This window comes from Mugil cephalus, chromosome 7, assembly GCF_022458985.1.
Source record: "Mugil cephalus isolate CIBA_MC_2020 chromosome 7, CIBA_Mcephalus_1.1, whole genome shotgun sequence".
In the NCBI taxonomy this organism is placed as follows: Eukaryota; Metazoa; Chordata; class Actinopteri; order Mugiliformes; family Mugilidae; genus Mugil; species Mugil cephalus.
In genome coordinates, this window is record NC_061776.1 from 28,444,763 (window position 1) to 28,468,183 (window position 23,421).

At 39.4% G+C, this 23,421-nt stretch overlaps 1 protein-coding gene across 4 annotated transcripts; it reads right to left on the minus strand.

Moving 5' to 3' along the window:
* Window positions 1-101: 101 nt before the first annotated feature.
* On the minus strand, window positions 102-21,720 carry LOC125010115 (cytochrome c oxidase assembly factor 1 homolog). 4 transcript variants are annotated; one of them, XM_047588481.1, is made up of 6 exons: window positions 21,666-21,720; window positions 16,719-16,795; window positions 6,930-7,068; window positions 6,219-6,370; window positions 5,977-6,053; window positions 102-641 (listed from the first exon to the last, which is right to left on the minus strand). In XM_047588481.1, exons 3-6 carry the CDS (start codon window positions 7,021-7,023, stop codon window positions 533-535), a joined length of 432 nt encoding a protein of 143 aa, XP_047444437.1. In that variant the 5' UTR covers window positions 7,024-7,068; window positions 16,719-16,795; window positions 21,666-21,720; the 3' UTR covers window positions 102-532. The 4 variants fall into 4 exon arrangements, with proteins under 4 accessions (XP_047444437.1, XP_047444436.1, XP_047444438.1 ...); XM_047588480.1 differs by lacking the exon at window positions 21,666-21,720 and adding an exon at window positions 17,791-17,869; XM_047588482.1 differs by lacking the exon at window positions 21,666-21,720 and adding an exon at window positions 17,620-17,768.
* Window positions 21,721-23,421: the final 1,701 nt, after the last annotated feature.

Sequence of the window (23,421 nt, forward strand, 5' to 3'; positions counted from 1 at the left end):
ATCCCTCTGAATTTTCAACATTTCTACATAAAAATTACTTAAAAATTCTGTCCTGACAGTAAACAAAGACAACTCTATCAAAAAAAGAAACAGAAATAATGTGCCTTTGCATTTGTTTATTCATTCATCATTTGGACATCTCTGTGAGGTGAAAAGTAAGTGAAGCCTTGTTTTCAGTATCTGGTGTGACCCCCTTTTGCGGCAATAGCAGACAATAAACATCTTCAGTAAATTCTGATCTGTCAACCAGAGCGGCTGGGAATACCATTCTTCAGTGCAGAGCCACTTCAGTTCTGAGATGTTAATGGGCTTGCTTTAGTGCCTCCACTAATTTAGTGCCTCCAACATTTCCATTGGATCAAGGTCTCGACCTGTGTGCCTGAGTTGACTGTCTTGTTGGATGAGCCACTTTCTCTTAAAGTTCAGCTCACAGACAGATGTGCTGACATTTGTTTTTAGAATCTGCTGATATAATTCACTTTTATTATATTCATATTCGTTCATATTGTTGGCCAGTGTCGGCTGCCTGTGTCTATCCCCTGTAAGTTATCTGTTGCATCCGTGCTGCGGCTGCTGACGATTTCAGCAAACTGATGGTCTGTCCTTCACGGAGCTTCAGAGCTGCCTCCTTCAGACACCACCTGCAGGAAGAGACAAACACAAGTCAAAAAAGTGCATACCATACCATACCAAACACAGTAGCTGTACCTCTTAGATTTCCACAAATCTTAAGTTTATCTGGGATGTAAATATGATTCAAAAATAAAGTGTTCAGTCTTTAACCCATCAATTACATTGTTGATTCATCTCTCAATTATTTTAAGTATTTGACTAATGATTTGATTAACTTGCCACTGAATAGTCAACAGAAACTGATTGCCACACAATCAACACACAGTTTAGAAGCTGCTTCAAGTTCTTTTGAGGTATATGTGATATGTTCCGTAGTATTCTTGTGTTTCTTCAGGGCTTGTATCTGGGGGGGCTAAACAGCTGAAAGGAGTGAACAAAACGACCTCCATAGGTAAGAAGTATAAAGCAGATCTACACTCTGTATTTTCAGCTCTTTTGCCACTCTCAGTGACTGTTGCTTTGTCTGTGATGTGAGCCCACTTGCAGATGCTGAATTAACCACACATAACCTCAGGGTATTCTTATTTCTGATTTTCATTCAATTTTTTTCGCACACCAGTGTTACTGAGGTGTTGACTGTCAAACTCCTGAAGTTTGCAGATGACACCACTGTCATCAAGTTCACCGCCTATAGGATGGAGCGTCTGCTTGGTGTAGCATTAACAACCTGGAGTTGAACACTTCCAAGACAGTGGAGATGATCATGGACTACAGGAAGAACACAACCCCACTCCTCCCCATCACCCTGTGTGACTCTACAGTCAGCACTGTTGGGTCCTTCTAGTTCCTGGTCACCATCATCTCCCAGGACCTTAAATGGGAGCTGAACATCAGTGCCTTCATCAAGAAAGTGCAGAAGAGGATGTACTTGCTGCAGCAGCTGAAGAAATTCAACCTGCCAAAGACAATGATGGCGCATTTCTACACAGCCATCATTGAGATACTGCAGCCTCTGCTGAGGATGAGAACTGCAGCTGGAGACTGCAGCGTGTCATTCACTCTGCAGAAAAGGTGAAGCTGTACGCTTCCAGGACTCTGAAGCATGCAACTAAGATTGTGGCTGATCCCAGACACAGACTGCTTAACAGACTCCCCTCTGTGGTTGCAATGTAATGAGTACAAGACCACTGGCATGGTAACAGTTTTTATCAATCCACAGTGCACCTTTTAAACAAGAACAATGCCAGGGCCCACAAGGAATGCAGAATACCATCTTTGAATGCACAACATGTTAAACTTTGAAGAACATGGGCTACAGCAGCAGAAGACCACACTGGGTGACACTCCTGTCAGCTAAGAACAGAAAACTGAGACTACAGTTCACACAGGCTCAGAACAGAAGACTGAAACAATGTTGCCTGGTCTGACGAATTTTGATTTCGGATCAGAATTTGGCAAAACAACATGAAAGCATGGATCCATCCTGCCTTGTATCAGCGGTTGAGGCTGGTGGTGGTGGTGGTATAATGGTGTGGGGGATATTTTCTTGGCACACTTTGGGCCAAACATTGTTTAAAGGCCACAGCCTACCTGTGTATTGTTGCTGACCATGTACATCCCTTTACAACCACAATGTACCCATCTTCTGATGGTCACGTCCAGCAGGATAATGCACTATGCCACAAAACTCATATCTCAAAATGGTTTCTTGATAATGACAATGAGTTCACTGCAGCACACAGCTAGTGGCAATATCTAAAACTGTTCAGTTCAATTCTGAGGAGATAAGACACTGCAAAACGAAAGTCAAAAGGTTAGATGAACAAATGGAAATGCTCAGAAGGGAAAATAATGTCATGAAGGCACAGATACTGAGCCAAGAGAGATAGAAAAGAAGATGGTGTTTGTAGATAAAAGGCAGAAAAGAAAGAGTGATCGAAAATGTTAGAGCCGACGTTGTGATCTGGCGGCAAAGATGGAAAATGGGGTTGTCATTGTACATACACTTGGCAGGGTGACAAAAATTAAGCATCAGCAAATCATAATCCTCTTCGCTAAATGAGTGATAAAAGACGGCATGTGGAAAAGAACGAAAACCTTATCTGTGTGTAAAGAAGAAAGAATCCACTTTGTGGAAGACTTGACACAGGGGGACTGGTGCTCCAAACAGGCACCGTGGCCAAGAATCGAGCAGGCAAGGAAAGAAGGCAAGGCATACGAGAGGACTCAAACACTCTATTAAACACAGAGCTTTTTTTCTATTTTATAAATGGCAAAAAAGCTAACTGTATATTTCTTCAAGAAACGCATTCTGATATAACACAACAGAAGTTTTGGACTCAACAATGGGGGGACAAAATTATTTTCAGGTATGGTACGAATCGCTCAGCACGAGCCACCATATGTTTTTACAGATGTCAAGACAAAATCATGATGCAAAAAGCAGACAATGAGGGATATTCTTGAAAATGACAGTGTACTTATTATTTTGGTTAATATTTACGGTTATAATGTCAATCATAAAAGTCGGAATATGCTGATTGAGGGTGATTTTAATCTGACTCCTGATGAATGGATGGCCAGGTAAAGCCAACGAGATTCTCACAAGAACATAATAATCCAATTATTACAGACTTCATTAATGACAAATCAATCAAATCAGCATCAAATTCAATCTTAAGACAAGTCACAGAAACCAATATTTCAAATAGCCCCTTAAGTGACCACTGTATAATAAATTTTAAACTAACAAAATCTAATAAAATTAAAAAATCAAAAGGTTACTGGAAATTTAATGCAAACTTACTAACAAATCGTGAATATTGTATCAACATTAAAATAATAATAATTGATTTCAAAAATTATAATAATTTAGTTACCTTGATACTGAAATGAGAATACTTAAAATTCTCTATCAGAAAATATTCAACAACCTTTAGTAAAAAACTGAATGAGGAAAGAAAAGTAAATGAAACAAGTATGGAAACTTAAACTGGAGTTTAGAGGATAAAGACAAAATTCAGAACTTACAATCTCAGTTAAATCAACTTTATCTTAACAAAGCACGAGGAGCACATATGAGGTCCAGAGCCAAGTGAATTGAGGATGGAGAAAGAAACTCATCATAGTTCAGTAATTTAGAAAGACAGAGACAGGAAAATAATGCAATGAACAGTCTCATTAATGAAGAAGAATGCACAGACCCGCAACATATTGCCAGTGAAGTTCGGGAATTTCACAGCAAGCTGTATACATCTTCACACTCTGAACAGTACACAAAGCTATTTTTTGATATTTTTTGATAAATAATATGATTCCCAGAACTGATGAGACGTTTAGAACTATGGGGAGGAGGAGAAGTATTAAAGAACTTGATGGGACTGTTAATAAAATACGATCAGACCGTTCACCGGGTTCAGATGGCATAACAGCAAACTTCTACAAACATTTCTGGGAAGATATTAAAATATTACTATTCCAGGCAATAAATGAATGCATAATGAACTAATGACAACAATGAAACAAAGCATACTTAAATTAATTCCTGAACAGTAGTCTGGTCCTCATTCCTGACTTATATTGGTACAAGACTATCAGCCATTGTGTTGAAGGGCCTGGTGGACCATAAGCAAGAAAATACAGTACGGATCAACACATAGCGCGTTACATGAGTTATTATACTGATGTTAATGATGCTGCTGTGGTAAAATGTTAAAACTGGATGCTGTCTTTGGGGAGACTCCCCCCACTCTTATTTCTTCCAACAACTTAGGATATATCACCGTTTGTATTACACCACAGCATTTTTAGGTGAGAAAAAGTAATGGGACAAATAATCTTAAAGTAAATAACATTTAATATTTAATGGCATAACCATTGCTTGCAATGACTGCCTCAAGCCTGCGACCCATTGACATCACCAAAGTGTTGCATTCTTCATTTGTGGTTTTGTGAATTGTATTTTGATAAAACCACACTAGTTTGAAAAATTGTGTTTTAGCAATTGGAAAAAACTGTAACAGAAGGGCTCTTGACATCTTTCCAACAAAGAGAAATCAAGCATCTAGCCTGTACTAAACATAAGTCAGTCAATTCCCTCTCTTTGCTGTTCAACATACAGTCCTTTGGATACAAATTACTGTCTGGCTGTCCAAATATCTCCTTAAAAAGCCTCAAATTTATTTAAATTGCTGCATCAAGACAGGAATTAGGAAAATAGATATTTCACCAGATTTAGCCTCTCCTCATTGGCTCTCTTGAAAATACAGAATACAATTATAAATCCTATTACTTAAATACAAGGCCCTTAACAGCCTAGCTCCATTGTATCTTAAAGGCCTCATTGTACCATATCATCCCAATAGATTATTTTGATCTCAAAGTGTAGGTTTACTTATGGTTCCTAAAGTAGAATGGGATGTAGAGCCTTATGCTATCCATCCCCTCTCCAGTGGAACCAGCTCCCAGATTGGGTTCAGTACTTTGCAACAGTCCAACAGGAGTCGGACCTGGTAAAGGAAAGCTCCATCACACTAGTCAGTGTAAGGATGAAATGTTGCATTATTGTGCAAATCTGTCCTCTCTGCTCACTGATATTCACAGGCAAAGAATACTATGCCAAAGGTGACAAAAAATTAACTGCGTGACCTGAACCTGTTGACATGACAACCAGGCTTACCAAGCTCCAAGTGACAGCTGAAATGAAGACCAGTCTCACCACAAGCTTCGAGAGTTAGAGATGGTTCTCATTTTCTCCATTCCATTCAACACTTTGTGAGAGGGGAGGAGTGTTGATTGGGCTCTGCCTGCACTCTAAGCTCCAATACACACCAAGACTGGATGAAGGACTGGTGTCCTTCATCCAGTTCAAACCGTTCATTGAATTCACTCAACTTATATGCCTGCACGGCCAGACAACATGATAGATGATAATCAACAACATGCACAAAATAGTATTTAATCTACATCCTTGACAAGGTGGACCTTGAGGGACTCCACTTGAGCTGTGGTTTTTTCACAGGCGGACCAAAAGATTGAACTGGCCAGTTGTCAACAGAGGGAACACTAGCCTTCTGTAAATGGACACTAGAATCCATAAGGATGATACAGTCAGCCCAGGAGCAGTGCAGCAGCAGCTAGCAAGTCTTAATGTTGACTGCTTAATTGCTCAAGAAAACTACAAGCATTTACACTAGATGTGGACCTAAGAGGTCCAGAGCTGGGCACAGTGTGGGAAAGGAAATGTGTGAATGGATCACCCCAACAGCAACACCTCTTAAAGGGCATAGTCAACATAAAATAGGAATATGCTCATGTACTACAAGACCACACAGATGAGCCAAATAGCAGGTCAATAAAAACCAAACTCAAGGTGTGTTGCTTGTGGTGTGAAGTCACACTCACCTGTTAGTAATGGGATCTCTTAATGAACAAGTGTACAGATAACCTCCAGTTCTAGACCCAGTCACAGGAATCTTTATCTGTAACACAAGAAAATATATCAACACAAGTGAAGATTGAAATGACTGAGGTGCCCATTATCTCAAGCAATTTAATGTTTGATAGCTAGATGTGTAGATAAATAACTTATGAACTACATGAATCTCACAGAAGAAACAATTTTGATAATTTTATAAACACAGTACCTGTGCAGTCTGTTGATCCACACGGTTGTTTCTGTCCATTAAATGGATGTTATGGACTTTTAAAGGAGGGGCTCCAAGCTTTTCCATGGCAACTGGGCATGCTTCCAACTCCTGCAGAGCAAGTCTGTAGTACTCTGACTCAGAGAATTTCTCTGAAAATTAAACAGATAGATACATAACAACCTATTTGATGTGTAGTCAAGTAGTTCTCAACTGGCTCTTACATAGCATTGTTGTTTTGGATGTACAGGTTGCAGGCAAAGTGTGCAAAGCAAGAAATTTAACACTTTAAGACAAATTAAAGCTACTCAAAATGCCATGCATGCAACCACAACGACACAGAGAAAATAAATACAAAAACCATTGATATATTTGGAATTAATCAAATTCACTTCAGGGAAAGACAGATGTGAACTCTTTCATGTGATCATGATGAGACTTTTGTCTGAAACATGGCCACATACTCAGTTATCAAAAGCACACACACTTTTATGCAGTTAGGTTATTCTAATTATTTTATCTTTTTTTCTGAAATGTGTCACATTCATTCAGTACAACTGCACATGTTTTATCTTTTAATCTTTGTTTTTTTTTTAATCACAAAAACCTGTTTTAATAGAGGCGTATAGAAAGTTTACATCCACTAATTTACACCGAGAGAAAACAACCAACAGTATTTCACACACACACACAAGAAGTATTTGTACCCACTCTGTAGCAGGAAATACATAATGCCTGTTCCTGCACCAGTCACAACAGTGGTGAAGATGGTGAGCTGCTGCAGTTGACTGTTGGAAACCCTCATCTTTATTTTCTTGTCTTCACAGGGGTACACCTATCTGGTCAGCACCTTGGAAAAAAGTATACATAGAAGATATATGTTTTTTTAAATTGGGGATCATTAATAATTTGCCATAAAATGATTTTAATACTGAATTAACCAATTACTCCTTAATTCAAGAAACTTTTGAGTTTGCCACATTTTAATTCATCTCAATGCTAAATCCCTTACCTTAGTTGGTAGTATTCTAGTAAAACAATTGGGGGAGAATACACTGCCTTTCAGATAATCTGATCTAAAATCTTAAGACCAACACTATTATGACATGAAAAGATGTCTATGACACCACCTTATGAGTCTGGACAAAATATTTGCACTACAACGTGCGGCAAAGACTGCAGCCAATACCCTTGTGGCACATAAGTTCTTGTCTGTACTCTGTACTGAGAGAAGCAAGCCTGGTCCACATGACTCCTGTGTTTTTGCGCTGTCTGTTTTAACCAAGCCGGAGCCGAACTTAACTATACTTGGGGAAGATTGCTGTTTGCAGGTTCCATCAAGTGTTTTGCTGTTCCAGTTACATAATGCTACAATTACAGAATGACTGTACAGTGTCCTCAACATGTTGAATTGGCTTAAAAGTTGCTGACAGGTTTTGACCAACTGTCAGCTGTGCAGGACAAAACTCTCATAACCTTTAGTCATTTGCCATTTATGAGTTATGCAGATGTTTTTGTCACCCATGTCAGTGAAGGAATTTTTAAGGTTTGGATTGTTGGCTAGATAAAAGAAAACATTTGAATGCATCACTCCAGTCTGTGGGCAATTTTACAGTAGCGCCAGGGGGGTATGTAGCAATCCCACAGCCTTTTGCTGATGCTACAAAACTGTATCTGGCTGATTTTGTTAACAATAAAGAAACAGTCATAGCCTGGTTCTTACAGAAGCCTAAACGGTCACGCATTCACACATATTATTTCCTCCATTTTCCTGTGATAAGTTAATTTTCTCTGTTTTCTTCCTGAGTTATTTATAGGAAAAAAAGCGTTTAAAACAGAGGAAACTAACTCATTATCCCAAGAAAACAGAGGTAATATGTGTGAATAGATGACCACTTAGCAGTTCTGTAGGTTCTGATGTGCATTAACAATGTATGTGCCATAGCCATCATAGCCATAGCCAGTAGTAGCTAGTTGCACTGTCATTTTTTTTAATCTTTTTAGGTTATTCGTATTGTGTTATTGGTTGTTTTTTGTCTGACTCATTTTTGTTTTTCTGTGCCTTGAACCAATCAACATGTTTTTTGGTGATTTTGGTCCTTTTGTTTTTTGTTTTTTTTTTATGCCACAGCCTTGTGTTGGGCTGTGGCATACGGAGGGCCAATTCTGCCATGATAAAAAAATGAATAAATTAATACATAAATAAACAAATACCTAAATATATGCATAAATGCTATTTATTTATTTATCCATTTATTTATTTATGTATTTATTTATTTATTGATGCACGCACTTTCTCCTATTTGTTGATTGGCGAGTGCATGGATTGACTGCACATGTCTTGTTTTAGTAATAAAGAGTAGATGCTGTGTTCATGGACATAATAAAGAGTAGATGCTGCATTGATTGTTCCAGCACAAGAAACGTCACCAGCATCTTGGACTGGTCTAAATTCAGCCTCCAGCTGCAGCTACTATGGTACTGAAGCACTGGATCAGAGCACTGTGCAGCTTCTGAAGATTGAAGATCTATATTGGTTGTATTTACTCAATTCAATAGTTGCTGTCCTGTAATAATCTGCTCAATCATGGCTAGCTAATTAGGTCTAACTCATGTTTAGTGCTAGTTATAAAAGTTATGCTATGTTATGTTAAGTTATGCTTATCTATGAAACTTTATAAATCATGTATCTATCAAACTTCAAACTTTATTTATTTATATAGAACTTTTCATACATACAACACATGCATACATACACGCACGCACACAGCACATAGACAGGTACACACACGTCCTCACTCACACCAGTAATAAAATAATAAGTGAAGAGTTGAAACCCTCTTTACCAATAAAAGCTCATTATAAAAGTAAACAATAAGTATAAATAAACGAACCATGTAAAAGCAAACCACATGAAATACAAATATGATAACTACAAATCCAATGTGATAAAATAGAGATAATAGGAATAAAATCATAAAAAAGCCTGATTAAAAAGGTGAGTCTTGAGCCTCTTTTTAAAAGAAAACTGTCTCTGCGGCCCCGAGGTTCTCTGGGAGGTTGTTCCACAATCGGGGGCTATAATAACTGAATGTCGCCTCCCCATGAGATGGTAAAAACCTATGTTTGTAATATTTTTGATATGCGGAATAAAACTAAGCTCAGAGTCAAAAATCATGCCCAGATTTTTTACAGATTGTGAAATCTTAAAATGAAGAAGGGCCAAACCACTGGACAGTTAAACGCAGCAGATACCGAATACCCGGAGGATATGAGCCCTTCTGACACAGAGGCACACATATATACTGCACACAGCATTGGGGCAGTACAGGGGTGTGGAAAGAAATAGTTTGTTAATATTAAGATGAATGAGAGATCTCAGAGATGTCAGTTAGATTCGGGGGCAACCTGTGATGCAAAGCTATTACCAAGCCACACCAGATTGGTTTTATATTCAGGCCAGTCAATAAGATCCATCGGCATGTTCAAAACAGAGAGTGTAATGAGAGGAAAAACACACGAGCTGAGCTTTGAGATAGTGAGGAGCAGTCAGAGACCTCTACTGTCAGGTGACACCTGTGAGTGTGTAGGGTTACCTAAAGAGCAACTTGTAGTAGGACACAGCAGCTCAGAGCCTCTAACTAGGCAGCATCTTATCAGCACTTATGACAACGTTTTCAATGCACCAGTTGAATCTCTCCCAGGGGAGGTTCATTTTGAGTTAGACAAAGATGTAACTCCAGTGCAGGCTTCTCCATATAATGTTCCAGTGGCTCTCAGAGATGCAGTCAAGGCTCAATTAGACAAACATGAGAGATGGACATTTAGTCTGTATTGGATTAGCAACATGGTGATAGTCAGGCAGCCAGAGAAACTGAGGATTTGCATAGAGCCCAAGTCAGTAAATCTAGCTTTGAAGCAGTCCCACTACATAATGCCAACACTTGAGGATGTTTTATACAAACTGCCCAAGGCCTGTGTTTTCACACTTGTTGATGTGTGTGATGCCTCCTTACAATGTAAGCTAGATGAAGAAAGCAGTTACACTACCACATTTTGGACGCCTTGGGGCAGGAAACACTGGTTAAAGCCTTTTGGGGTATCAGTATCCCCAGAGGTATACCAGCGAAAGCAGCATGAGCTACTGGCAGGGCTCAAGGGCGTAGAACCCATTGCAGATGATATACTGGTGGTGGGGTGTGGGGACACAGATGAGGAAGCCACTAAAGACCATGATAGGAAACTGCTAGAGCTCATGGACAGGTGCCGGGAGGTCAAGCTTTGGCTAAGTCTAAAGAAACTGCAGTTTAAGGTCAGGGGGGTGTGTGCCACTAAAGAGGCTGCTGGACAGGGATGTCCCATGTCACTGGCTACCAAAGAATGACGCTGCAATTGAACAGATCGAGCGTCTGGTCACAGCAGCCCCGATCCTGAAATACTAAGACGTGACCAAGCCTGTCACCATCCTGAGTGATGTAAGTCAGAAGGGACTGTAGTGCTGCCTCTTACAGGAGGGACAGCCGATAGGGTACGCATCACGGGCACTAACTCAAACTGAACAGAATTATGCATAAATAGAAAAAGAGTGCCTGAGTATTGTGTTTGCATGCCAGTAGTCACTACTACCTGGGAGATCACAGCAGAAACAGATCATAAGCCACTTACCTCAATCTTCAACAAGCCCCTCCTCATGGCCCCCCAAGTGTCTCCAGAGCATGCTGCTCACGCTCTAGAATTACAACCTCAAGGTAATTTTCAAGCCAGGGCCAGACATGCACATCAGTGACACATCAAAGAGAGCGATGGTTTTACTGCAGAAGACAACATCTGTAACCTGCAGAGGGCGCAGGAGGACACAGAACAGATCAACCAGGCCGATTACCTGAATGTCACCAACAAGCGACTGAGTCAGATCAGACAACACACTAAGGGAGATGAAGCTCTTTAGTTGCCGAAGGCAGCAGTGCTGCAGGGATGGCCAGATTGCCGAGAGGACACCCCTCTGGCCATCATACTGGTCAATTAGGGGCTAGATCAATGCACAAGATGGAGTGTTCTTCAAAAGCCAGAGAGTCATAGTCCCAAAATCACTGCGTGCTGAAGTGTTGAGACGCATTCATGCCAGCCATGTAGGAGGAGATGCTTGCTATAGGCAGGTGAGAGACACGCTGTACTGGCCGAATATGCATGGGGAAGTCAAGGACTGCGTGAGCCAGTGCTCAGGATGCAACAAATACTCACATGAGAAGCAGCGTGAAACAATGCTATCACATGCACTCCCAAGACAGCCATGGCAGATTGTGAGTATGGACTTGTTCAGGCAGGCAGACAAAGACTTTCTGCTTATCGTAGACCATTATTCAGATTTTTGGGAAATAGAATTGCTCCCAGATCTTTCAGCAGAGACCACAGTACAGAGATGCGAGGCCCAGGAAACCTGGCCGGGTGATAACAGACTGTGGCCCACAGTTTGACTATGAGCTATGCAAAAGAATGGGACTTTGAACACGTGAAGTCCTCACCCAGACATCCGAAATCCAATGGAAAAGAAGAGTCAGCCGTGAAAATAGTGAAGAATCTGTGTAAGAAGGCAGCCTGTGCAGGCAACGACCCATGGCTGGCTGTTCGACAGTGGACTGGCCGCGTGCAAAAAGTATCATTTTCAGCCAGCTTTACCCCTGGATGACAGTGACACGGAGAGCAACACTGACATAGACACAGAAAAGGTATGTGACGAAGCTCTTCTGAGGCTGTTCAACTCCGACACTGAAGAAGATGACTTCAGTGGTTTCAGTGCGCAGGATCAGGAGGTCTGTTTTGTTTGATCGGCACTTTTACTTTTATGTTACAGGCACCGTTCGGAAACTGATCAGTTCAGTTACGTTCAGTTAAACTAATCAGTTAAGTAGATATCAGCGGCTTATAGCCCAGTGCGGCTTATATATGTACATTTCCTTTTTTTTTTTAAACTTTGTGGGTGTGGCTTATGTTGAGGTGCGCGATATGGTCCGGAAAATACGGTATGTCTTTCGGTGTGTCAGGACTGAAGGTTAGTCCCAGATAGAGATGAGACATACACAGTTCAGCGGAGTGATAGTTGAAGGAATATCCCCATTTCTCACCCATCTCCAAACACCACTCTTCTTGGAGAAGGCCCATTGATGGCTGCCACTTAAACACCATGAATTTTCTCTGCATCTTCCATGGCAAGGCTTCCTGAATGACGCTCACAGGCGTCTCACTAATGATACTAGAGGTGCAGGGTCTCTTGCACTTTTATTTTTCAAATCTGGCACAGACTAAAGAATGGAGTGCAATGATTCATTAGATAATTAGATTTTCACTTGGCTAAGAGCATGGGCAGGGTCAGCAGGCATCACGTGAGTTTTATAGAATTATGTCTAGGCATGTACAGACCTGTGCGTGCGTGTGTGTGTGTCTGTCTGTGGGTGTGGGAGAATTGCAAATATCTGTCATTTCTACATGACAAATTTACAGAAGCTTCTTGTTCTAATATTTTACAAGGTGTAACTGTATATTGCAATGCATTATGGGTTAAAAAATAATTACAGCAACTAAAGCATTTTTTCACAGTATCCCATTGTAAAATTACAGGATGGTTGTGTCTTTCCCTTTTTGCAGCACTGACTTGTTTTATTAAACAGCTGAAGATAATCTAATGTATTGTTGATACATTTTGGTTATCACCATAAAATACAATTAATTAGGGATGCATGGTAATTATCGTCCTGATATCAGGAAATTATGACATCATTCTGACAAGTCTGATATCATGACTGATCAACGCGATAACATATAATATATATTTTTGTCAGCACTGCGGTGTGAGTCGTCAAAAAAGTACTCCCTCTGCACATGACACCTGCACCGCCTGCAGTGAATATTGTGTTCAAGTGGTGTCAGTATAGTCGGAAAAACAACCTTCTGACTGAAAAAATGCATTATTCCCTCATGTCGGAAAACAACTCGTCAACTCTGTCATAATTTTGGTAGTAACTGACATCAACGTCTTATCCACAGTATTTTTCTCATTGCCCTGGATGTTACACATAAATCATAGAAACATAAACATAAAAAGGTCAGGAAAACAACTCGAAAACCGGGGAAAAGGGGAATTTCCGTCACCACGTGGATGCATCAAAATGTGCGTATGTTTGTAAACATACAAGATAGCGGCAGTAGTGTGGGAGTTTTTTAAAGTTTTAAAGAAAATACCACGGGGAGGAAGAAATAGCATAGAACTAGCATAGAAATGTCTGATTCTAACTTGTGTCAGTGCATAATTTATTTTTTAGAACTTGTGGAATGCACTATTTACCTTTAAACCTGATGCAAAGAATTTCAGGTCTAAAGGCCTTATTTTGGGATTTTCATTTGAAATATCAAATACCTTGACCTTGACCTTTTAGCAAATGTTTCCTTGCTAATAGTTCTTCATCTGAAAAAATAAATATCTTTATTTTAGGAGTCAAAACTGTTCATTAGTCTTTCTTATCTCCAGTTAGTCTTATATCGGCCTTTGGAAGCAGAAAGTTATCGGTATCAGTTTAAAAAAAAGTTATTGCGCAACCCTACAATTAATGGGTGTTTCTAATAGAAAACAAAAATACATTGCTGTAATTTATATACACCAAAAAACTGTAAAACGTACCCAGTAATATACTCTAATTATTTTTACAGTAATTAACAACACTTTTACAGCGCTTTATTGGCAACTTTTACTGTAAATTCTACAGGAAATGAATCTACAATATGTCTGTGAAGGTTCTCAGTCATCCAGGTCATGGTAATCCTGTCCTGTACCTGTACCTGTCCTGTCCTGTCCTGTACCTAAGGACAGGTAAGTACCGGCCATTATGGAAATTAGTGACGCCAGTGTCTGTTCAGGCAGGTTTCAGGTGGGTGCTACCCACAGAGTTTTTTCCTATTTAAACCTCAATTTCCCACTAGTTTATCAGAACTGAAGATCAGAACTGCTACTCGGATGAGTGGCGAAACGTCATCAAGAAATTCTACAAGACCAGCTGACCTTATTCAACGCTTTTTTGGAAATTCGTTACAGTGTATGTATCTGTGTGCACGTGGCTGTCCTGGCTCTCAAGGATAGCTCTATCCATATATGGTTTCAATCACATCAACATGATACCAACACACACAACAGACTTTGATCTTTAACCTAATAATATTAGAAATGCTCCCATATCACCTTTGACCTAATTGGTAATCATCTCAGTTTCACAGGAAATTCACAAGGATTAGAATTACTACCAAATGTTACCTTTGACCTTTATGATATTATTAGTACATAATTACCCCCTAAGGACACGCCCACCATGTCCTTTGAGGTCAAGGGCTCATCCAGGTGTACCTAATCCAGTGGAAAGTGAGTCTAGTTCCTTTCTGTTTAACCAGTAAGCCTCTCGCAGCAGCCATACGTGGGGCAACTAACTTCCTGGGTGTTATTGCAGGCAGGATGGTACATGAATTGATGTTGTATGCTGATGACATTTTATGGGAGCTGTGGAGTTGTGGTTAGAGGTGAAGCTTGGGGTCCCTGAGCAAGCAATTTGCTCTCTGGGCACAGCCTATCTGAGGCCAGCCCACTGCACACTCCACACTGTACATACATACTACTGTGTGAACAAATGGATGGGTCAAACAGCAGGAACAAATGGCCCCATGCCTGTGATGCTTCTTTATATTTCTGTGTTCATTTTGTTATACTACTATTATTTTTAGTCTTCTTATTTGTTAACAAGTTGCAGTACTTGTTGTCAGTCCTAGCCCATAAGGTGAACCTTTTGTTTCGTCTCATTCCCACCTGTCATCTACGTACTTTTTACTTCATAAAATAAATAGGTTCGTACTGAGTCCAAAAGTAAAAGTTCTCCTTTTGTAATCCCAGTTTTTTTTATAATCAACGTTTTAATTGAGAACTTCTGAGCGTAATAAGAAAGTAGTAATGTCAATATGCTGTTACGTGATCGTTGTAGACCAATATGGTGGCCGCATTTAGTAAGCAAATTCCATATGGCGGCCTACATGGATTCGGAGAGTACCAGCAAATATGAGGAAACTGCTCCCAAAAGTCTCCCAAACATGAGAAAAAATGATAATAGACAACACACTATGTATGTCATGCCATTAACGAATTATGAGGCAAGCTGACAATCAGGTGAACTAAGAAAAAGTGTTGTCATTTGTTTCCATAACATAACCTATATATTTTTGCACAGGCGATGGCTATAACCCATACATAGATTTTATTTTACTTTTTAATCATTCTATTTTTACTTACTTTTCAGTATTTCATGCCATTTTATCTAGTTTTTACTTTCTGATGCTTTGGGTTGAATTGCTTGTATGAAAGGTGATATACAAATAAAGTTATTATTATTAAATGTATGCCATGTGTACTCCCCATAATAGTTGTACATACAATGATATGTCCTCTGATTGGATTTTTGGAGATTGTATCTATCCATCTGTCTATCTTTCTTTCTTCCTTTATTTATTTCTTTGGGACTAGCAGGTTTCATGAAGGAAGACACACATTTTAATGAGTTATATTTACACCAGTCTCAGCACAACCCAAACAAATTTCAAAGTCAATCAATGTCTAAGTCAAATATTAAAGTCAATCAATCTGGAACACCCTACCCCATCTTTGCTATGTTGGCTTAATCATCACTATTATTCTCAGTCAGATGCAACTTTTTCGTCACTGTCTCTGGAAACATTTGCACAATTTTGGCACTGGCATAAATCTGTACATGGCAGTCCTGCAGATACATGTCCTGCACTTTTACAGTCACAGACTGTCACAGACACAGACATAAATCTGTCCATGCACTTTTACAGTCACAGCACTCACACAATCACACACATTCACAATCAACTGGGGGTTCAGTGTCTTGCTCAAGGACACTTTGGCATAGGGCACATTCTGGTTATTGAACTGCTCAGGGGCAAGGTTTTTTAGAATAGAACAGAATATATTGACATTGTACATCTCAGCATACAGCGAAATCTTCTTTAGTCATTCAGTTCACTGTTAAATTCCCATCCTCAACATACCATCCATTATAAGGCTGATGATGCCATGCAAAAAGCTTTGTATCTCGCCTCATTCATAATTTGAGCAGCTGGTTGGTATGTCAATGACTCTTGTTCTGTTGCCAACTCCTGTGAAAAATACATACAAGCTACATGGTAAATCTGTCTGCAAACTTACGGCAATCATTGCCACATCTGTATGGGCTCTTTATGACCACACTCTTATACTCCAATGCAGCATGTGCATGTAGAAACAGTCTGGTGTCACATTCTTCACGATCACATGTCAGATCTTCAACAGCACTTAGAGTTTGTGAACACTCTGTTACAGTCACACAGTATCATTGTACTCCATGTACTATGTACAATCTCAGCAGTATGGTTAGCATCTTGCCATGCAAAATAGAGAAATTCTGCAAGTACCTCTTTATACGTTCCTTCTGACAGAAACTTTTCCCACTGTGTTGGTGTCTTCTGATCCCATCCAGTCAATGTATCTTCTGCAAATTTTCAAAGACAACGTTACACTCAAAGTGATGTTCAAGAGATTTCATGAAATTGTCCTGTTATCTCCAGTATATTTAGATATGTTGCCGGTTGGTTTGTAAGTGCCAGTCATTTAAAAATAAGTAATATTTTGGGGCCGCGGACTGGCGGAAATGTGTCATCAAAAGAATCATTCAGTTATTTCTACCTCACGGCCATTTGTTGACATGTCTGTAAACAGTTGCTATCAAATGCCTGAAACCACTAGACATTCATAATATATATGATTTGCAATGCAGTTTTACGTAAGATAGTATTCAGATGACTTGTATCCCAATGGAAAATTGTTGTATGTGGCACAACAGGCAACGCAAAGCACTTATGCATTTAGTAAACTAAAAATAAACATAACATGCACCATTAAATGGAATTCTTTAAATGCTTGATAATCTCCTTAGTAGTGTTATTCACAACCTTAGCAAACATTTGCAGAAGGTTCACATGCATATAAAAACATAACAAAAATGAATCCATCTTTCACAGTAAAATAAAATCCATGTATATTATGGATCTTAATTATATAAAAAAAAGTTAAACGTCTTTATCTATTGAGTTGTGCACCATTAAAAGATTCATATCCAGAGGGAATATACAGTATTTAAGTCCAGTAAAGCCTGGTAGATATAGATAAACAGTCTAGCTCTCAACTTTGACAATTGTAAACACTCATAAACTAAAACATAAGAAAGGAGCCTTTCTTTTTTGGATAAATGAAAAAACCTTCAAGGTGCTTTTTGGGTGATAAACTTTCGTAATTTCAATAGCAGCTTTCCCAAACCGTGACATCGTCCATGGCATCTCCTCTTAACAGATGTCGTCCACTAAACAGTGGCATCATCTGTGGCAACTGGGGAAGCCGCCATAAATGCCTCTGCTAGTTGCCAATGCCACGATTTGAGCTTGCTTTCTCTCCCTCTTCGTGTTCCTCATCTCATCTCATCTTCCGTACCGCTTAATCCTCACTAGGGTCGCGGGGGTTGCTGGAGCCTATCCCAGCTGTCATCAGGTGAGAGGTGGGGTACACCCTGGACAGGTCACCAGCCTAACGCAGGGCTAACACAGAGATACACATATATGAGGAACCTACTTTTGAAATATGGAGTTATATTTGAGCCTCATTTATTAGCGAACAGTATAATAACTTGAGCGCAGAAAAATGTTTTGAGCAAGCACACAAACTACATTTTTAGGAAAAATTAAACTCGAGCACAAAAAAACTTGTAGTTGAGCAAGAAGGAATCTATCGTGAGCTCCACTAATGTCTTTGCATGTTTGCTAAGATCAATATATGTGCGCAACAACAGCCCCTTTATATTGAGATTGACTATACGCGCTCACAAAAAAAGTCACTTGAGATCTCACTCGCTCAATGTTTTTTTGTTTTTTTGTTAATTGAGAACAGTTAGATATATACAGAGCAGTCAGGAGGAACATACAGATCAGCACAAATAGAGAATATAGGTTAATACATAAAAATTTAACAAAACATTAATTACGGAATACAGAAAGGAAAATATGAGTACAAAGGTAACTTTAAAGGATAAAAGAAACAATGAGACAGGATAACAATATTAAGAGGGGTCAGGAAAAAGGGTGTCAACTTTTGACAGCAGTTTTTAATTTTTCTTATTTTTCACAAATTTTAGAGATCTGAGAAGCAGTCTGAACTCAAAAGCAAAGTGTGTAAAGATTGGGGCTGATTTGGAGAATTTTTGTTTGTGTATGAAGAATTTGGCGTAGAGTATTATAAAGTTAATTATGAATTCTAGGGTGCTGTTTTGTGGAAAATCGAAATAAAAGATAATATCTTTCAAATTGAATGAGTGTGTTACATTAAGGGTATGATGGAGAAGCAGATTCAAATCTGCCCAGAAGTTTTGGGAAACAGAGCACTCAAAAAACAGATGGGGAGCAGTTTCAGTTCTATGATTACAAAATGAGTCACTATCAGAAAGTTTTACAAAGGAACTGTTCGTGGGGTATATATTATGTAGAAGTTTAAAGTGGATTTCTTTAACTTTATTAGAAATGCAATATTTTTGGGGTAATGTCACATTTTTGATTTAGTATATCCACAACATTTATAGTTAGAGAGGGCTGCATAGCATCTTTTTTACCATAGGACAGATGATTTTTAAATAACTGTACAATTCCACCAGGAACTGCACCAGTCAACAACTTATATTCTTTAAAGAGGATTGGGAAATTGTGTACTTATATGAACTGCCCATAAGACAGCATATTGCCATAATAATCAAACAGGCAGAGTACATGGTTAATTCCTCTATCGAACTGCTTGGAGAAGAAAATAGATTTATTCCTGATAAGTGTGTCACCGTTGTTCCAAAGTAGAAATTTGTGTGGAGAAAGGTTATGAGTGAATGAAAAAAAAAGCACCATAAGAGAAACAAGAACCCTCCCAACCTATTGAAAATATGATCTGGAATAAAGAAGAAAACAGTCAGGATTTTAATGCACTTTTTTAACTAGTTAATTTTGAAGGCATTAACCACATCAACAAAATCCAAAGCCTCAAGACTGCCCTCTTCCCTGGAGTTAGAAATTACATTCTTTTTAAGCCTATGAGTTTTATTCTTTCAGATAAAATCTAAAAAAGGTTTTATTAACTTTTATTAACAGTTGATTCATTTACACTCAACGACAGGGAGGGATAAACAAAGTGAGAGAGGCCTTCTGCCTTTGACAATAAAACTCTGCCCAAAATAGAAAGATCTCTTTGTAGCCAAGTGTTGTCTCAATAATGTTTTTAGTCACATGCCTAAACATTTGACAGTCTGTTTGATGGGGATATTACCAATAATACCAAATTGTCTATCAATTTACAAGCAGAACAGCTGTTCCTTATTTTTCAAAAAAAAGAGTGGTGTCATCTCCTAGCTGTGAGAACCTTATTTCTCTACCAAATATCCTTATACCTTCAAAATCCACAGCTTTTATAATATTGATAGATATAATAATTTGGTCACCAGAATAAATAAGAAGGGAGAAATATTGCAACCCTGACGGACACCCCTACTAATCGTAAATCTTTGTGATGTATTATAATTAACTATAACGGAGCTATTAATGTTCTTGTAGAATATGTTGACCAAGTCAATAAATTAATTTCCGAAACCAAAATTTATGGCCTGTATCAGAAATTTGTGTTCTATCTTATCAAAAGCCTTATAAAAATCAAGAAATAAAATAAAAGCCTCTGAATTAATGTTGTCAGCATAGTCCAGCAAGTCTAAAACAAGTCTAATATGACCACTAATATGACGGTTTTTCATAAAACCTGTTTGCGTATCCGCTATAATTGAGTCTAAACTTGACTTTAATCTGTTAGCATATGCCGATGCCAGAATTTTATAATCAATGGTTAATAAGGTGATATGACGCCAATTATCAAACAAAAGGGGGTTAGGATTAGGGTAAGGGTTACGGTTAGAGCCCAGCCAATGAATGAATTTACCTCCTGAATCTTCTAATTGGTTGAGAATTGTGGCACAAATGTAACGCTTTCCAGAGGTTTTGAGAGAGTGCACAGGTGAAGTTGAGCGAGAGTGAGAGAGATCTCTGAGCGACTTTTTTTTTGAGTGCGTAGAGAGAAACTGAATAAAAGGGGGTTGTTGTTACGCACAATCCTTCTTGCTCAACTACAAGTTTTTTGTCCTCGAGTTTAATTTTTCCTCAAAATGTAGTTTGTGTGCTTGCCTTAAAACATTTTTCTGAGCTCAAGTTATTATACTGCTTGCTCATAAATGAGGCTCAAATATAACTCCATATTTCAAAAGTAGGTTCATATATGGGATTGCTATATGGGATTTGTTTACTAACAGTGGCGTCGTTTGGGTATGGCAAGGTATGGCACTTGCCTTGCCTTGACTTTGGTAGAAAATGTACGGATAAGAGTATGCTACTGGCACTTCTAGATTTTAACCCGTGGTGTACAGAGACTTTTTACGGCGTACCGGGACGTCCTAAGTCCTGTTCTAATTCTCTCTGACCGATTTGTGATGGTGACAGCTCTTCCAAAATGAACGCCTGAACTCCTCTGTTCTCTGCTGCTCCTTTGTCTCTCACTGAGGGGCGGGGCTGCCCCGCGCTCAGCACGCTGCATGCTCTCTCCATACATCCATGCCTCTCTTACATATACATACGGCGTGCACGCCACTGCCTCGTCATACTGTGCAGCAGACAAGAGATGTGCATGTGGTGCGACTAAAACCTTTGTGAGTTTTAAAGTCATACATGACTTAAGCAGGCTTAAATATTAGTCATATTTCAGAAAAATGCACATGTTTCGTTAACACTACTTTTCAATCAGAGCACAAAAGATTGAGAAACATTAATGGTAAATGGTCTTGCTCTTATATAACCCTTTTCTACCTACTCAAAGGTACTCAAAGCGCTTTTACAGTCAGAGACACATTCAGCCATGCGGCCATCACATTGGGCTAAAACGATCACCTCACAGTCGTTTTACTACTTTCTTATTACGCCCACAAAGAACAAGCCCTCAATTAAAACATAGATTATTAAAAAAAAATGCGAGATTACGAAAGGAGAATTTTGCTTTCGAAGTCAGTACGAACCTATTAATAATAATGAAGTAAAAAGTACGTGGATGCCGTGGTGGGAACGAGATTCATTCAGACACATTTCTCGGTTCACTTTTTGGCCTTTATGTCTCCTATATCTGCGCGAGTTATATGAATGTCGACACAGAATGGTGTGAAGCCGTGGATGAAAAGTGGTATAACGCTACAAGACGCGACGACTCTTCCACATAGTTTGCTGTTGAAACAAAATGTCTCTCACCTTTCCTCCTTACATCGGTAGCCGGGGTGGACCAGCTCGTTTCCGTAAACATCACGTGAGAGTAGACCATAGACACTGGATGCCGCATTCTGGCTGGTCAGACACGTCAACGCGGCTGCCATCTTGGGCAGGGGCTCTTACCGGCAGTCAGACTGTAGTCATTGCATCTGACTGACTAAAATGACAGACTTTAGCGTTGTTTACGGATGTTCCCATGAAAGAAACACCAGAATCAAGCAACAGGGAATACCATTTCACAATTGAGAAGATGTTTTATATTATTTAAGCGTTATGAACGCGTTGAATGTATCTCTAAAGCTTACGTAAATTAAACTACCTATCTTGTTACTACCTTATGTAAGGATAAGAAAACAAAAGATGTTTTTGTTAGTAAGACATCAGTAATATGATAAAAGTGACATTCATAAATCAGCCACTGTATGTAATTGTACTAAGTGGGAAATGTTGTTCCTAAACCATCTGTCAGTTTCATATGTAACATTAACAATAACTGCTAACGTAAGTTTTGTGTTTGAACTGTAGCAACATAAACAGTCCTTAAAATGTAAAGTGCATTATAAATTAAATATATTATTATTATTATATGATATATATCCCTCAGTGGACAAGGAAACACCATGCTACGAGTCGACACGATCCATGCTAACACAGAAGCCGAACAACTCAGACTGGAAATAACATCAGCCCTCGCCAGTGCAAAAACACCACGAACATCACCCCCCAGGAAAGGAAGGCGCTAGTGTCCCTGCAGAAAGACTGGGACATCATGATCCTGCCAGCTGACAAGGGAGATGCACAGTGGTGTTAAACACAGTGGACTACTACACAACAATGGATAACCTCCTCAATGACAAGGACATGTATGAGACACTGAGACATGACCCAACCAACATCTACCAAACCGGAATAATAAACTATCTACAACAACTGGAAAAGGAGAAGGCCATCGACAGACTCCTTTATTACCGTCTGTACCCAGGGGAAACTACACCGTGTATTTATGGACTCCCCAAAATACACAAGGAGGGAGCCCCACTCAGACCCATTGTCAGCAGTATTAACTCTGTCACATATAACATTGCCAAGCATTTGACATCCATCCTGTCTCCGTTAGTAGGCAACACTCCACACCACATTGAAAACTCCAGTGAACAAAGTCAAGGACGTCACACTGGACCCAGAAGAAACCATCATGTCCTATGATGTCACCTCACTGTTCACCTGCATCCCCACGAGAGAAGCCACGGATGTAATAATGAGAAGACTACAAAAGGCTGACACCTTGGCCTCAAGAACCAACCTCACCCCAGAACAAGACTGTGTGTTACTCGACCTGTGCCTGACCACCACCTACTTTCAGTTCAATGGAGGTTTCTACAGGCAAAAACACGGCTGTGCGATGGGGTCCCCAGTGTCACCGAACGTGGCCAATCTCTACATCAGGCATGTCAAACATACGGCCCGCGGGCCAGACCCGGCCCGTTGGGTCATTTAATCCGGCCCGGCATAAATTTCTGAGTATGTCAAAAAAAGAAGCGAGTCTCTAGCTAATTTCTATTAAAAGTTGTGATTTTTTAAAATAAATACAAACCAAATGCTCCCTCCGGCCGCTAGAGGGCAGTACATGTGTAAAAGCGCTCACGTCAAGCATGCGGCACTGACACGAGTTAGTCACAGGAAATAAACATTCGCTAAAAAAAAACAAAGGAAGCCATCTATGTCAAAGTGGAAAAAA